General features: G+C 52.2%; 1 protein-coding gene across 3 annotated transcripts; it reads right to left on the bottom strand.

The window, feature by feature from the left end:
* Window positions 1-437: 437 nt before the first annotated feature.
* TEAD2 (TEA domain transcription factor 2) lies at window positions 438-16574 on the bottom strand. 3 transcript variants are annotated; one of them, XM_036274608.1, is made up of 13 exons: window positions 16455-16538; window positions 14667-14904; window positions 14211-14275; window positions 13402-13464; window positions 12099-12110; window positions 11762-11869; window positions 11605-11663; window positions 8302-8366; window positions 7142-7290; window positions 4202-4375; window positions 2120-2281; window positions 1297-1449; window positions 438-734 (listed from the first exon to the last, which is right to left on the bottom strand). In XM_036274608.1, the coding sequence occupies exons 2-13, from the start codon at window positions 14896-14898 to the stop codon at window positions 621-623; spliced, it is 1356 nt and encodes a 451-aa protein (XP_036130501.1). In that variant the 5' UTR covers window positions 14899-14904; window positions 16455-16538; the 3' UTR covers window positions 438-620. The 3 variants fall into 3 exon arrangements, with proteins under 3 accessions (XP_036130501.1, XP_036130503.1, XP_036130502.1); XM_036274609.1 differs by having other exon boundaries at window positions 621-734; window positions 16495-16516; XM_036274610.1 differs by lacking the exon at window positions 12099-12110 and having other exon boundaries at window positions 16495-16574.
* Between the last annotated feature and the right edge of the window lie 597 nt (window positions 16575-17171).

Below are 17171 nucleotides of genomic sequence, written 5' to 3'. Positions count from 1 at the left end.
TGGGGGGGCAAGCAATACAGTCTAGCCCGTGCTCATGTAGAAGAGGGGGTGACATTAAAAAGCCTCACCCCACTGCTTGCCCAGCTGATAAAAAAAAAAGTCACAACCCTAACACCCACTTATAAATATCTCTTGTTATATTAAAAAAAATATATTTCCAGGGCCCACCTGGCCCTGCACAGAAAGGGTTAACCTTCAGGATTGGATCTCAGGGTCACAGTGTGGGAGTGGTAAAGAGAGGAGGATTGGGAAGGGGGGGGTTGAAAAACAAAGGGAAGGACAAGCCAATATGTAACTAGGGCCCTCCCAACATCTAGAACAGATTGGTGGGGGGCGGGGGGCACCTGTTGGAGACAGAGACCAGTGCTGCACCCTCAGAGCGACTCTGGGTCCCAGTCCATGATGCTCTGGAGTGATCTGTCCTTTACACACCCCTGTGAGGTCCCAATATCAGGATCCGTCATTTCCTCTCAGCTGCAGCCCATTCAACTCACCACTCAGCTCTCAAGGTCCCCTCTAACAGGGAGCAGCCCCCTCTCTAAATAAGAAGACTGAGGGAAGCTGGAAGTCCTTCCTGGGAGGAGGGTATTCTAGGGGTGAGCCACTTCTGGGGTCCCCCTTCAGTCCCTGACCAAGCGATAAATGTGGTGCTGGGCCCCCCGCTCACTGGTGGAGACTTCGAAGACGTAGGCAGTGCAGAGCAGCAGCTCCTGGGTGTCTCTGTTTGTCACCACCTGCCAAGGAGGCCAGGAAAAGGGGTTTGTGCTTGGAAGGGAGAGAAGGGGCCACTGTAACCTCCCTCAGTTATCACGGGGTATCCAGGAAAGGAGTTCCCACCATGTCACATTTCCCAGGTAGAGGGGATGCCCAACATGCCAGGTTCCTCATTTGAAAGGCCTCACATCAGATGGTACATTGTGTTCCTGGATCAAGAGGGTCCCCACCACATCACATCCTCAGGTGCTAGAGGTCCCCAGCTCAGCACATTCCCCAAAGTAAAGGGACCCCACCATATCATGGTTCCGGGACTAAGGTTAGGTTCTCTGTAAAGGGGTCAGTCGCCTTAACCCACAATGAGTCCTCCAGGTCAGTTTCCTCAGTGAAGAGGGATCCCCTCATGAGAACGCTGTGGAGTCCCCACATCAGTTCCCTCGGTAAAGGGACCCCTAAGCCAAGGGTCAACTGCAGAGCCCCACTGTGTCAGTTCCCCAGGTGAAAGGCCCTGGGGCTGAGGGTCCGTGGTGGGCACTCCCCTCACATCTGGGCCCCTGCTCCGGCCCAGCCCCAGCACATCACCTGGAGGATGGTGAAGTTCTCCAGGACGCTGTTCATCATATAGCGCTCAGGCAGCTGCCGCAGCTTGTGCAAGAAATTCACCAGGTACTCGCACATGGGTGAGCGCAGTAGCCGGTACACGAACCTCCCGTCCTCTAGCTGGGCACGCTCCGTCTGAACCAGAGGGCAGGGAGTGGGGAGGACACTGACTGAGACACACAGGGGTCGCGCCAGGAACCCGGCCCCACTCCGTGCCTCTCAGATGCCACACCCACACCCCACTGCCTTCTTCCCTCTTCCACGGCCCCATCCGCAGTGACCAGAGAAAGGAGCCTAAACCCTCAGGTGTCCAACTCAGGATCACTGAGTCTGCAAACCAGAGACTACCGCCCCCCAGCCCCTCAAAGCTGTGCTCTGAACCCTCAATAACCTCAGATACCTTCAAACTCTCCAAAGACCCTCCAGTGAGCTCTCCAAACTCTGTGACCTCTGAACTTGAGATCCTGCAAGTCCTCAGCAGCCCAAATGTGACCCCTGAACCTCCTTGCCCTGTGAACTCTTCCAGACTCACAAGAACCTTTTGGATCTTAGTGAATGTACATCTCTGTCCCATACGTTGCCTTTGAACTCTCAAGTGACTCCTACATGTTACTGTGACTTTAGAACTCCATATTAGCCCCAAGCCTATTCATTAAACCCCCAGAGGCCGAGACACTCCCCACCCCACCATGAAGACTTTCCCAGTGCCTAAGCTGTCGTGGCTCCTGATCCATTTACTCTGCACCACCAAAGTGACAGGTGCCTGGGCACTCACCTGCCCAGAGCTCCACCCCTCTGGCCTCACCTCCACTTTCTCCACCACCTGCTTGCCAAAGGAGCAGACCTTGGAAGAACAGGTGAGGGTCATGTGCTCCAGGCTCTCATACTGGCTGCTCACGCCGTAGAAGCCACCGCTGCTGCCGCCGGCCCCCACCTCCTCGCCACTTGGGCCCCAGTTCAGGTCCGCCTAGGGGATGGGGAGACACAGGTAAACAGTGGGGACTCTTCTAACATGGGAATTCTGCCCCATGGCCTGGTTTCTCCCTTTTGCCCCTGTAGTTGTCCATCTGTCTTCCTCAGCATTTGAAGTCCCCGCGTCTCCAAGGGCTGGCTTTTGGAGAAGACCTACCCTTCCATCAGTGCTGCAGAAATCTGAGTCCCAAAATGATCCCGACCTGCTTTCCCCAGTGACCCCCCACCAAAGGAGCCCTAGATTTCAACTGTTTGCTCCTGAAGCCCCCAACTCAAGCGTTCAGCACCTTGTCCTGGCTGCTGTGGTTCAGTTGGTTGAGTCTCATTCTATGCACCAAGACGTCACCCACCAAAAGGTTGCCAGTTCGATTCCTGGTCAGGGCACATGCCCGGGTTGTGGGCTTGATCCCCAGTAAGGGGTGTGCAGGAGGCAACTGATTAATGTTTCTCTCTTCCATAAATGTTTTTCTCTCTCTCTCTCTCTCTCTCTCTCTCTCTCTCTCTCTCTCTCTCCCCTTCTCCCTTCCTCTCTAAAATCAAGAAAAATGTATTTGAGAAAGAGTTTAGCCCTTTCCAAGGGCCTAGTTACCAAGGAGGCAGTTTCTCCCTAGCAACCAGAAGCGCTTCCTTAGAGCCCTTCTCCGACCTTGGTTGTTCAGACAAGCAACCAGGGGCCTGGTGGGGGCCTAAGGAAACCTGACTCCTCTTCAGAACACTCTTCCAGGCCCTTTCAGCTGACTCTCACAAATCAGAGCCCTCTATGACCCCAGGGGCCAAGTGAACAGACGTCAATTATGCCGGGTGGGGTCTAATGAAGCCTAAGACCTCATATCACCTTTGGCCGGAGCCCCTTGGGCACCTTCCTGGGAGGCACGCCTCTTCCTCTCCCTAACTTCAGTTACTAACTTGACCAGGTCACTCTCTGGGGTGATTCAGACCTCTGCTCAGAGGCGGGACTCCATCTACCACCCTGGCGACAGGGCCTTGTAGAGCCAGACGAAAACTAAAGGCCTCTACCCTGCATCCCTTCAGAGGCAGGGCTTCGAGGGGTCTCTCTCCTTCGAACCTGGGACTTGTGACGCCTGTCTTAATCCCTACCAATGCCTAAGACCTCAGCGACACATCCCCAGAGCTGTCTTGGGCCCCTTTACACACTAACACCCTGTATAACCGCAGCAGCTATGGGTCAGCAAGGCCAGCAAACTTCAAGCCCTAAGCAGTCTTCCTTCTCAGACTAGATCCCTCCACGGCCCTGGTTACCGCAAGAGTAACACGCCCTAAACATTCACTGCATATCTTGAACCCCTAGAGTATTAACCATTGTACTAGAGGCATCAAGCCAAATAGGCCTAAGAAAGACTCAAATGGACCCTCTTATTCACAATTACATATATAGCACCTGGCATAGGGCCTTATATATAGTAAGTGCTCAATAAATGATTGTTCAATAAATACGAGACTTTACAAAGCCACTCCCCAGCTCCTATCCACAAGGCCAGACATTATCTAACAACAGGATCTGGTGGAACGTAGCATCCCCTCTCTAGAGGCCAAACTCTCCAAGACCCCACATGCTAAGGGGAGGACATTCCTTAGCAACAAGGCTTGGTGTGATTAGGTGGGATGTAGGGAAGTCTGAAATGATACAAGCCAATCCCAAGGGCTGTTAAGAGTCATGTGACTGGGTGTGGCAAAATCTAGTGGGATCTGGGAAGGTCCAAGCCCTATCCCTAACCTGCGCTGGTCCCATGCATCCAGCTCCGGAGTCAAAACTCCTTGGTGCTCCTTGTTGCCAAGGGGGCTGATACTCAGAGCCCTCAGGAGTGATAAAGCCCAGGCTGACCTGGTAGAGCCAGAGGCCTTCTGGGAGGCCACTTGATTTATGAGCACTTTTGGTTTTGGTGGCAGAACTCACCCAGAACTTGACCAGGAAGAAAGCATGCGGGGGTCCACGATCATACAGCTCCCGCAGTCCACCCTTTTTCTCAGGGAATTTGTCATAGATCTGCCGAACGTCCACACTCTCAAGCGGGGGCGCTCCAGGGCTGGGGCAATGCTGGCTGATGTGTACAAACAGGTGTCTCTGGTACTGGGGAGGAACAGCCATAGATAGGTGAGGAGTGGGACATGGCTGGACCCCCAGCCCTCCCTGCCCAAGCCAATCTCACACCCCTGTTGCCATCCCCAGAGCTCCTACTAGCTGTTCCATCCTCCCCACCCAGATACTGGGCCCAACTCCCAGGCACTGTCCCCACTCTCTTCTGCCCCTTCATTCCCACAGTACCTCAGTCCCTAAGCCCTGTCCCTATTGCCCAACTCTCTGCCGTCCCCTGCTCTCCACCCTCACAGTCCTGACCTCTCCCACCTTCACCCCAGCCTCCTGCCTGGCCTCCCAGCCTCCAATCTCTCCTCCTCAGTTCATGGTGCATATGGCTCCAGAGCTGACCCTCAACCTCCCCTGCTTATAATCTTCCCATGGCTCCCCAGTGCCTCCAGGACAAAGACTACACCTCTACAAGAAAGGACCACACCCCTCAACCTGGCCATGTTTTGAATAGTTCTTCATAAATGTTCTATCAGTGGATGGATGGATGGATGGATGGATGGATGGATGGATGGATGGACGGACAGATGGATGTCAATCCACATAGCCCACACCAAGACTTCCTCTCTGTTCCCATTCTTATCACTTCTTGTCCGTATGCTGAAATCTTCCCCATCTTTTCTTCCAATACAAATCCTCCTTCATCTTTCCAGGTCACCCAAGTCTGCCTCTGTCTGGAAGCCTCCACTGATCACAAACAGATGAGATCTCTCTACCACCCCCGTGTTTCCCCATCACCAGGAGAAAGCCTGGGTCCCTCGGTTTGGCAATGCCAGCTCCTCCAGAACCGGTACCTGCCCACCTATCCACAGCCCCACCAGCTTCCCACCATATTCGATTATTTGTTTCCCTGAAAGACACAATGCTTTTCTGTCTCTGCACCTGAAACATCCAGTTCTGCATATGGCAAACTCCCATGTAACCCTCAAAGCCCAACCCAAATGTTGCCATCTCAGGGAAGCCTTCACTGACTCTCCAGGCAGAATTACTGCTCTGTACACCCACAGAAACGTGAGCTTCCCCCATCCCAGCACATGTTCATCAATCAACATCTACTGAGAATCATCTGTGTAGGGACTCTGCTCTGGCTCCCAGGGCACAATGTAAAGTCCCTGACCTTATGGAGTGCACAGTCTAATGACAGAGACAGAAAACATTTTAAATCATCTTATGGATGATATAAATTTCAGAGAGTAATGTATGCTATGGAAAAAAAAAAATCCTAATAGCCCTGGCCGGTTTGGTTTAGCAGTTAGAGCATCGGCCCGCGGACCAAAGAGTCACGGGTTCGATTCCAGTCAAGAGTACGTACCTCGGTTGCGGTTCGGTCCCCGACCCTGGTTGGGGTCGTGCGGGAGGCAGCCAGTTGATGTGTCTCTCTCACATCGATGTGTTTAGTTTTTTTTTCTCTTTCCCTCCCACTCTATCTGGAGATAAATGGAAAAATATCCTCGGGTGAGGATTTTTTTAAAAATCCTAATAAAGCATAATAAGGGAGTAGAAAGTGGTGGCAGCTAGTATTTTCCATAAGATGACTTGGGAAAGCCAATCTGAGAAGATAATCAAGCAGAGACCTGAATGAAGGGAGAGACAGAATGGCGGTATCTGGGTAAAACATCTTCCAGGCAGCAGGAGCAGCAGATGCAAAGGCCCTAAAGCAGAAGTGGGCCTGGCATGTTTCAGATAGGGCATGGAGGCCAGTGTGGCCAGAGCTAAGCAGTCAAGAGTGAGAGCGCAGGAGGTAAGGGCAGAACAGGAACGAAGGTCAGATTGTGCAAAACTTTGTAGGCAACTAAAAGGACTTCAGCTTTTGCTCCAAATGAGTTGGGAGGGTTTTACCCTGATTTGATTTGGTTTCTACCAAGACCACTAAAGACAGTACTTGGTGTTTCTGTGGCTGCGGCAGAGGCTGTGTGTTCACAAATACTACTTCCCTTTCACATAGCTAAACTACAGTTCCCAGACTCCTCTGTAGTTATATATGATCACATGACTAAGTTCTGGCCAATGGGATCTGAGCAGACCTGATAGTCGCCATCTCCAAGCCAGACCCATAAAGCTTCCTCACTCTCTCCCTTCCACCATCTGCCAGCCAGATGCAGAGAATCCAGCAGCAGATTCTGAAGTCCTAGAAAATGGCAGAGCCACAAAATGGAAGAAGCCCGAATTCCCTGAATCTGTGTGGAAGACTCCTGTTGAACACACTGAAATGTTACATGAGTGAGAAACTTCTATGATGTTCAGTCCTTGAGTATTGGGGTTAATACTTCTGTCAGCCCACCCTGACGAATGTGGCATCTGTCTCCATCCTAGTCTAGGAAAAGTTCAAGCCTAGAAACAAGATCTGCTTTTCCAAGTTCCCAGCATCCACCACAAAGCCTGGTGCAAGTAAGCACTCAGAAATGTTTGATGGATGAATAAATGATGTCCTAGAGAGTTTCTCTGACTTTCCCAACCCATGATCTCATGACCTCCCAATTCCTTTATGCTAGGAGTTATAAAAGTGTGGTCCTGGGAACAGCAGCATCAACATCACCCCAGAGCTTGTCAGAAATGCAGATTCTCAGGCCCCACTCCAAACCTACTGAATCAGATATTCTGAGAGTGGGGCTCAGCAATCTGTGTTTTAACAATCCCTCCATGTCATTCTGATACATGCTAAAGTTTGAGAACCACTGCTTTTTTCTTTCTCTTCCTGTAGCCATCTACACTCCAAAACACCCACAATGACTATCCCAAAATTGCACTCACAGAGTCAACTGCATCCGGGGGTTCCACAAAGGCCGAGAATTCCACCAGCTGTAACCGGGCAGTGCCCAAGGCCCGAGCCTGCCAGGCTGGGGGTGATGGGGCAGGTGGGGGCAGGGCAGGGGGTGAGAGGGCTTGGGGGGGCTCGTACCCTAGAGAGAAAAGAAGAAACAATAAAAATTGCTAACATTTATGGAATATATCAAGCACTGTTCTCTCTTGCCTGCCTCCACTTAGAAGCTGAAAAAGCTAAATACTCACTTTCCCAGCCTCCCTTGCAGCTAGAGGTGGCCATGTGACACAGTCCTGGCCAATGAGACGTTAGGGGAAATCTGCTCGGGGGCTTCTGGGAAGGAGTTTCTTCCTGAATGAAAAAGACAGAACTTTGGGAGGAGAAAGCTTTTGGTTCTGGTCAAGTCCTGCTTGGGACATGATGCCTGGAGTCACAACAGCCATTTTGGGACAGTAAAACAGAGGCCAAGGGACCTATAGAGATGCTGGTCCTGATATTGCTGAGCTGCTGAGCCAGCACATTAGCAGCCCACCTTCAGGCTTTTTTGTTATGTGGAATCATTAAAACCTTTTTATTTATGGCACTATTGCTTTGTTACTTATAGCCAAAAGCATTCCTAATTGATGAATCTTTGTGTACTTTTTCATCAATGTGAGTTCATAGGATGACATCAGCAAGGCCTTCTGGAAGCCACCTTTGCTACCAGATGGGCAAAGGAATTAAGCCACCAGAGGAGGGCAGAACCAAGCAAATCCTGATGCTACCATTTGAGCCCTTAGATCCAGCCATACCTGAAGACATAACACCTGAAATACCAGTTACCTGAACCAATAAATTCCATTTTGTGGTGGTGGTTGTTTTTGTCATCTAGTTTGACGTGGGTTTCTGTCACTTGCAGCTGAAAGAATCTTGACCAATACACCTCCCAGTGTTCTCTAGGCTACTAGGAAGTGGCAGAACACAAACCCCGTGTTTCTGGCTGCAGATGCCATGCTCTTAACCACTACAGATTCTGTCACTCATCTTTCCTACACACCCTGCCTCAGAGCTGGACCTCAGGAGGAATGTGACTAAAGGAAGGTTGAAGGAAAGGCAGCTAGGGTTGACAAGAGAGACAAGAGACAAGGGAGGGTGGAGAGCAGACTCTTACCTGGGAGGTCAGTAGATGGGGGAGTCAGTGACAAGGAGAACGGTGTCTGCGAGAATGGCTTCACACTGAGGGAGAAAGGAAGCTCAGGGTGAGCAGGTGGAAAGATGCCCATCGTACCAGCTACCGTTTACGGAGGGACCAGGACAAGCCTGACGCTGTGCTAGCACATTATGCACACATTTTAATGGAAGCCTCACAGCCTGTGAGGTGGGTGTGATTAGTGCTCTCATTTGCACAAGAGAAACTAGAGGCACACAGGGTCAGCTGACCCACCCAGGCACGCAGCTGACCGCCGTGGAGCCTGGGCTTGAACCAGTCAGTTCCAACCACGAAGCCTGGGGTCTTGATGATAGTTTGGTACCTCTCACAAAATGGCAGAAAGAGGACAGAAATGGAGTCTCAAGAGGTGGGGAGAAGACTAGGAAATTTGGAGGAAAAGGAGGCTGAAGGGTCAGGAGGGTGGGGAGAAAATGACCAGCAGCCCAGAAAATGGGACATCAGGCCAAACTTTGGGGTGAGGAGGCAGCACAACAGAATCCAAAGCAGCGTGTCCAATAGAACTTTCTGCGATGATGGAAATGTTCGATGTCTGTGCTGTCCAACACTGTACTCACTGGCCACATGTGGCTACTGCCCACACGATGTATGACTACTGAGCAGGAATGTGGCTCGGGTGCCCGAGGAACTGAATGTTAAAGTTTATTTCATTTGAATTAACTTAAATGTCAATAACCACACGTGGCTAAGTGACTGTAGTATCTGATAGCATAGCTCTAGAGATCAATGACCTGTGGATATTCCAGGAGATGGTGGTGAGGAGACTGAGAGGTCAGAGGTCAAGGAGACATGAGGTCAGAGGTCAGTAAGAGGTCAAGGGTCCAAAGATCAAGATCAGAAAGACCCAAACTCCAGGGACTTTCAGACTTTAACTCCCAAGGGCCTTTACTTCCCATCTCAATTCTGAAATCGAAACTCCCAGTACCCTACCCACTGACTTAATCTCTTGTCATCAGGCCACTGCCCAAATGTCACTTCCTCAGAGGACTTCCTCACTCCTAAATAGAGCACATACACACACTGCTTTATTTCCCACATTTAGTCCTTTCTTATTCATGCTTATTTACTGGTTTACATGTTTATTGTCTGTCTCCCTCCCTCTCCAATTTATAAGCTCCATGAAGGCAGGAATTCTGACTTGTTCAATGCTGTGTCCCCAATCCAAGCAGAATAACAGGCACTTAATAGCTGCTCAGTAAACATTTGACTGACTGACCAATGGCTTAAGATTGGCCTTCTCGCCCTGGCCGGTTTGGCTCAGCGGTTAGAGCGTCGGCCTGCGGTCCTGAGAGACCCGGGTTCGGTTCCCGCTAAGGGCACGTACCTCGGTTGCAGTTTGTCCCCGGCCCTGGTCGGTTGTGTGGGTGGCAGCCACACGATGTGTTCCTTTCACATTGATGTTTCTCTCTCTCTCTCTCTCTCTCTCTCTCTCTCTCTCTCTCTCTCTCTGTTCCTCTCTCTCCCTCCCACTCTACCTGAACAAAAAATGGAAAAATGTCCTCGGGTGAGGATAAAAAAAAAAGATTGGTCTTCTCTCTCAGTTCCTGAAACTCATCAAACTTTCCTACCTCAGGGCCTTGGCACATGCTGCTTTCTCTGCCTAAAATATCCCCACCCCTATTCTTTACCTGGCAAAGTCTTACCCAGCCTTCAATGTTACCTCCTCAGAGAAACCACCCAAAACTCTCTCCCTCACCCCCGAACCTGTTGTAGTTCTTCACACATCACACACTCTTCAATTTTGTGTTTAAGCACATGATTTAATAAATGTTCATCTCGCCAGTTTGACTATCAGCTCCATAAAAGGCGGGACCCCGGCGACCAGTGCAGCGCCGGCTGAACCACCCATCCTTCCAGATCGGCCTCCTCCCCTGCAAGCCTGTGGTTCCTTCGGCTCTGGGGACTTGTTCTCACGCTTCCTGTGTCCCCATCTAGCAACACTTCCCAGAAAACGATCTTCTGTCCCAGCCTGAATCCCACCGCCTGTCACTTTACTCTTTTTTTGGCAACACCCTCAACACCCCTGCCTCACTGTCCTGAAGCCACATTGCCCTACCAACACCCAGCCCAGAACCACTGGCTCCTTTCTGGGCTAAAAACTGTACTTCCTGCTCTGGCCAGTATGGCTCAGTGGTTGAGTGTCATCCCATGCACCAAGAGGTCACCAGTTCAATTCCCAGTCAGGGCACATGCCCGGGTTGCAGGGCTGATCCCCAGTAAGGGGCGTGCAGAAGGCAGTTGAATGATGTTTCTCTCTCACATCAATGTTTCTTTCTTTCTCTCTCCCTCTTCCTTCCTCTCTCTCAAAAAAATCAATAAAAACATATTTTTTAAAAATGTATTTCCTTCCTGGCCTGTGTGGCTCAGTGGATTGAGCACCATCCCGTGGACTGAGAGGTCCCAGTTCGATTCCCCATCAGGGCACATGCTTGTTTCCCACATGCAGGAGGCGGCCAATCAATGTTTCTCTCTCACATGGATGTTTCTATCTCTCATTTCCTTCCTCTCTCTCTAGAAAATCAATAAAAGCATTAAATAGTACCTTTACAAAAATGTGCCTCTGAGGCCCGTTTCTATTATTCGAGGCTAGAAACATATCCTGTCACCCTCCTGGTTCTCTCCGAGCTAAAAAAGGACACTCCCATTTACCTCTGAGGCCCATTTTCTTCCTTCTGATTCTAAGAGAAGGACCCCTGCTCAGGCCCAAGAACCATGTCTATGGGATGAGAATGAGCCTCTGCGGCTCCACTCATCCCTCCTGGGAGCCTCTGGACCTACAACTACCTTTCCCATGAGCCTCTGGGGCCCAGCCAACCTGACTAGAAGGCCAACAACCCCATGGACACCCTCCAGGCCTCTCACATTCATCAAGGCCCATGCTGAGCTCAGTTTTTCCCCAAACCCACTCCTCCTCCAGGCTGCGCATCTCTGGACAGTCCCATTCAGTCACCAGCCAGACCCTAGGCACTGTCCCTGCCCTCTCCCTCTTTCTCAGCCCATCAGGCCCCAGCACCATCCCTCTTCCTTCTGACTCTGCCCCGTCCACTCCTCACTATCCCATCTCAGACCTAGTCCTCCTCTCCAGACCATCACCTCACCCTCCTGCCTGGGATTCAAAGGCAGAGAGCCCGGCTCCAGAATCTATGTCCGTAAGGAAGTTGGGAAGTGGGTGGTAGAGTGAGAAGGTCTGTGAGAGAGAGAGTGGAGGTGAGGTACAGGTGCTGAGGCAGGACACAAAGTACTCACTCTGGAACATTCCAGGGGGTCCCAGAGCCCCCAGACCAAAACTGGAAAAGCTCAGAGGCCTGGAGACGAACAAAGAGGAGTCAGCCAGTTAGCTGCCCGCTGAAACCACAAGCCCCACCCTCCAGCCCTGAACCCCACAGTACCCAAGCCTGGCTACCTGAGGACCGGCGGGACCCAGTTTGGCCTGCAGAGAAGGTGCTGAGATGAGCTGGGCTGAGGACATGGTGGCCATTGTCTGGAAAGCCTTGTCCTTGGAAACCTGGTCCTGGAGGGAAAGTTGCAGGCCCATGTTAATGGGGAGTCCCAGCAGACACAGCAAGGGTGGACACAATGACAAGGCAGGGTAAGCATGGGGAGATGAAGAGATGGGGGAGTCAAGGCAAAAGGTTGAGAGAGAGTCCAAATTCCTCTCAATACAACCCCCCGCAGCTCCTGCCCTCCTCAGAAATGTCTAGGGTAAGGGAGTGGGTGGGAGGATAGGCAGAGGGACTTACCACATTCAGAGCCTGCCCACGGGGGTGAAGGAGGGTGCCAAAGAAGGAAAGAAAACATGATTTAGGAATTGAGGCCTGGATACCCCACCTGCCTTCCCTGCCAACCCCTATAGCCCCGCCAACCTCAGCTGAGCAATGAGAGGGAAGCAAAATGAAGGATGAATATGGAACAGAGGGGGCCAGGCCTAGAGGAAGACAGAAGCTCCCAATGCCCAGAATGAAAGAGTAATGAGGGCGCCCTGGCCAGTTTGGCTCAGCGGTTGAGCGTCGGCCTGCGGACCAGAGAGTCCTGGGTTCGGTTCTCGCTAGGGGCACCTACCACCAAAAAGGAAGGAAGGAAGGAAGGAAGGAAGGAAGGAAGGAAGGAAGGAAGGAAGGAAGGAAGGAAGGAAGGAAGAAAGAAAGAAAGAAAGAAAGAAAGAAAGAAAGAAAGAAAGAAAGAAAGAAAGAGAAAGAAAGAAAAGAAAGAGTAATGAGGGTTTCTAGGTCAATGAAGAGGCAGAAGTGAGGGTTTCTGGATATGCAGGCAACAGGAAATGAGAATTTCGGGCCCAGTGGGAATAGGCAGTGAACATTTCCTAGCTGAGATAGGACAGAGGAGAACAGGGAACTCCAGAAAAGACCAGAAGGGAAGGTGTTTAGACTTAGAGAAAAAGGAAGGGGAGGCTTCTGTGTATAAAAAAGGGATAGGAGGAGATGGGCCCCAAATCCAGAGAAAGAGACTCCATACTCAGAGGAGTCGAAAATGAGGGTCTGAGGCCAACAGGGAACAGGAAATCCAGAAGATAAAGAAAGAGGATGTGAAAAGCTCCAAAAGGAAATGAAGCTATCTGGGCACCAAAGAACCGGCAGGCCACTCAGGGGCCGGGAAATGGGAAGGTGAACCAGAAGGGGACCCAGAGGAGACCCTCCCAGCACAAGAGGGAAAGACGATGAGGACACTAGGGACAGCCCGGAGGGGAGAGGAGAAGGAGGCAGAAGACAAAGTAGCCAGAGGAGAGGCCCAACACCCCATCCTTCTTGCCTGTCCCAAGCTAAGTCTATCCCCCTTCACTCCATGGATCTTTCCCTACCCAGGGTCTGCATCCACCCCCTCTTGCTGGCTACAAACCCCCAACTTGGGTTTCTGCTTTTCCCCATTCTGTCTACCTTTCTGTGTGAATCTATTCCCATTTCTTGGTCTCTGTCCCCCACCCTGGGTCTCTGACGCCCCCTTCTCTAGATCCCTGTTACCCTCTCTGCGTCCCTGTCCGCTCTCTCTGGGTCTCTGTTCCCCTCTCAGGATGTCTGCTTTGGTTCCTACCTTGAGCTTGGATTGGATTTCCCTTGACTTCCTTCGGGCCAAGACCTGGATGTGACTAGAGACCTAGAAGGAGTGACAAAAAGGTAGATTCAGGCCAGAGCCACTTGCTCCTTGCATCCCCTCCCCATTTCCTCCCTCCAGGTGCCCACGAAGCTGCTCGGACATGGGAGATGACACACAGAACATGCCAGCTGTCTCAGGAGCATGTAAACACAGATGTATGTAAACACAGGAGCATGTAAACACAGATGGTTATAAAGGCCACTCTTTTCTCACTAATACTTCTGCTCTTCCCCAGGCCCAGCCAATTCAGGTCTCCCTTCCCTTCCCCATCCTTCTCTCTTTGACTCTTTCGGTCTCTCTTACTCTGGTTCCAACACAGCTACTAAGAGAACTATACCAAACAGGCACAGAGTGTACTCACAGAGGTGCCAAGAACATAGACAAGCCCTGGCCGGTTTGGCTCAGAGGTTAGAGTATCAGCCCGCAGACCTAAGAGTAGCGGGTTCGATTCCGGTCAAGGGCACGTACCTCGGTTGCAGTTCTGTCCCCGGCCCTGGTCGGGGTCGTGCGGGAGGCAACCAGTTCATGTGTCTCTCTCACATTGGTATTTTTTTCTCTCTCTCTCCCTCCCACTCTATCTGAAGATAAATGGAAAAATATCCTCAGGTGAGGATTTTTTTAAAAAAAAAGAAAACAGACAAAAGCACATGAGCCATGTCCGCCTTGAACCTGAAGCAGCCCATACTAGTATGGCCCTCAGAAGACAAGCCCGTCCCAGAGAGAAGTCCACAAGTCAGTCCTGAGACCTGTTTTCGAGTTCGGGTCTTCCCTGTTCTCAGCTTGATGTAGCGGGCAATCAGTTCATTCCGACCTAAAGACGCAAAGATGGAACAGAGTTAGACCTTTAGCAGAACTTCCCAACAGAGGGGACACCAGGGAAGGAGAGAGAAACAATAGTTTCCAGAGGTCCACAGCAAGCTGGGAGCGAGATGGAAGAAGAGTTAAGACTGCAGGTTTTTGAGCCAGAATGCCTGGGTTCAAGTTCCAGCTCCGCCACACACTAGCTCTGTGGCCTTAGGCAAATCACTTAGCCTTTCTGGACCTCAGTTTCCTCATCTGTGCAAATGGGATGCTAGCTCCTACCTGAGTCACGATAAGGATACGAAGTGCTTTTATGTTAACAGTATTTAAAGCTCCATAAATGTTGCTAGTAAATCTTTTATTAACCAGTGGGGACCAGGGCAAAAGAGGGGTGGACTCACCATACATCTTGCCTTCATCAGACAGGATGATTTTCCGCCGGCCGCAGGGCGGGTAGATGGCCAGGGCCTCCTGGAAGCTCTGTTCAATGTCTGGGCTCCAGACACCCTCTGCATCTGGGCCCCCATCTCCCCCAGCCCCCTCGCTGCCACCAGTACCCTCTTCACTTCCTTCCTCACTTCCTGTCCAGGTGCTGCCATCGTCCAGGGGGGCCCCAGCCCGGGGTTCCCCCATCTGGGCCTGGAAGAACACAGACCTCAGCAAGGTTTCCCTGACCCACCCAGAAGGACCTCAGGGCCTGGAAGGCTAGGAGTCCAGAGTCCTAGGTCTGAGATAGAGGGCTGGGGGACCAAACCCCTGGGTCTGAGAGAGGAGAGGGCTGGGGGCTGAGACTCCTAGGTCCTGGGGAAGCTTAGGGTGAACAGTGTTCTCTGGATTTCCAGGGGATCCGGGGTTGTGATGAAGTCTTGAAGACCCCATAGTCATGCATAGGGTCCATGAGGGCCAGCCATTTGGGTATGGATTACTAGTTTAAAGAAGGCAGGAGTCAGGGCCTAGTTTCGGGTCAGGGATGTGTGAGTGAGATCTTAGTCCCACCCCAAGAACAGGTGCTAGGATGTGAGCAGCAGCTGCTGGGAAAGAAGGGGCACAGTCCTTAGTAAGGCTGAAGAGAGGTCCAGAGACAGGGGGACAGAGACTCGGAGAGACGGAAAGGACAAAGTCCCCGAGAGAGGGGAACAGAGACCCAATGTGGGGGCACAGCGACCTAGAAGGAGGGGAACAGAGACCCAGAGAGAGGGGTCCAGAGACACCGAGGGAAGAGGGGCAGAGATGCAGGGCAGAAACTAAAGTGGAGACCAGGAAAGACCTATAGAACCACAGACTGGGGGGACAGGGGCGCCCTGCCATAAGGAGAGCCAGAACAAAGGGCCCAGGCATCCCCTCCCCCAGTTTCCCACAACCCCCATCAGGGAGGGGCTGGCCAGCGAGGGCACCTCCCCTCAAGCCCCCGGCCCCGCCCCTTCCCTCCCCAAACCCTGCGCTGTGGGCTCGGATCCAACTCTAGTTCCCAGTGACTTTCCGGAGGCCGAGAACAGGGGAAAACTTTTTCAAATACAGTCAGATCCCGCCGCCCTGGTGGCTCCTCGTCTTCCACAGCTTTCCCAGGACCCCAGAGTCCAGGCTCCCATCCCCCTCCTCGCTAGGACCCTGGAGTCCCGGCCGAGACAAAGACTCCAGGCCGAGCCCAGTGGCGCTGCGGCGTTCAGGACCCCCATAGGCCAAAATCCCAGCCCAGCTCTCCCCCATGTGGCCAGACAAAGGGACGGAGGGTCCGGCTAGGAAAGATCCCCCTAATTTCCCTCCCCAGGCCCCAAACTTCCGAAGAGACAAGGCTGAACATCCAGAAAGCTCTGTAGCCTAACCTCTGCCACCCCGGAGGCCCCTTTCTCCATGAGGAGGACCAGGCGCCCACAAATGACACACACAGATCAGTTCGGTCAGAAACACGCACAGAGTCCTTTCTCGCTTCAAACCGACACCGCCGCAGACACTCACACCCCACACACACCCGGCCAAAGTTCCCTGCCCTCACGCACTCCCAGGAGCACACTCCCAAACTTAGACGCATCAGCAGACACCCAGATCTGGAGAAAGTTCCAACCCCGCACTTAGATTCAGAAACACAAACTCGAGCCCCACGATCCAAGGGAGGCGGCATGCAATCCCGAGACGGTCCCCCACACACACCTAAACTCCTAACATGGAACTTTCCATCCCAACTCACACACCCCAAAGCAGGATCCCCGACTCCCGCGGGCGCCTTCCTACCTCCCGGCCTGGGGCTGGGGAACCGCGGGCGGGCGGGGCGCAGCGAAGGAGAAAGTTGCCCGGGAGCTTTGTTTGGGAAAAGTGGGAGGGACCGGAGGGGGGGCGGGCCCGGACGCCGGACAGCGGGAAGAGGGATCCGATGATGACAGTTTGGGGGAGGATTTTTGCTTTGGCTAAGGAAAGGTATAGTTTAACTGGGGTCTGGTAGCAACTTCAGGATTCGTGTGCTTAGATTCTTGGGAGAGGAGGGATGTTGAGGGTCCGCACTCCTGATGTCTGAGGGAGGAGGGGGCTGGGGGCCTGGACTTCTGGGCCTCTAGCCTATTTGTGTAAGTGGACGTGATACCAGCACAAAAGGTTCTTTCCTGTTCAGCCTCAAGTTTCTTTTTGAGGATTGAAGTATGGGGGTGTGTTTTGATTGATTTCTATAACAACACGCTTTTTCCTTGTGACCTCACCAGAGGTGAGAGTCGTGGGCAAGACGACCGGGAGTTATTGGGAAGTGGAGACTCCCGCACCCACACGCATTCATGAACTAGAGGTGGCGCTGTCCCAGAACAGAGAGAGACACTCGGTGCCTGAGGGGAGAGGAGCTTAGTGTTCAAACTCATGGGATGGAAAGAGGCTGGGATCCGGACTCTGGAGACCTGAGGGAGAAGGGAGCACAGATTCCGAGT

Source organism: Molossus molossus, unplaced genomic scaffold (genome assembly GCF_014108415.1).
Source record: "Molossus molossus isolate mMolMol1 unplaced genomic scaffold, mMolMol1.p scaffold_m16_p_21, whole genome shotgun sequence".
Lineage (NCBI taxonomy): Eukaryota > Metazoa > Chordata > Mammalia > Chiroptera > Molossidae > Molossus > Molossus molossus.
This window is presented reverse-complemented; position numbering and strand designations above follow the sequence as displayed.

Excerpts from the sequence above, each read along its gene's own strand:
- TEAD2 (XM_036274608.1), bottom strand. The coding sequence starts at position 14,898 with ATGGGGGAACCCCGGGCTGGGGCCCCCCTGGACGATGGCAGCACCTGG. Across the intron at positions 14,276-14,666 it reads TGATGAAGGCAAGATGTATG|GTCGGAATGAACTGATTGCC; the intron begins GTGAGTCCACCC and ends TTGCGTCTTTAG. Across the intron at positions 1,450-2,119 it reads AGGTGGTGGAGAAAGTGGAG|ACGGAGCGTGCCCAGCTAGA; the intron begins GTGAGGCCAGAG and ends CCTCTGGTTCAG.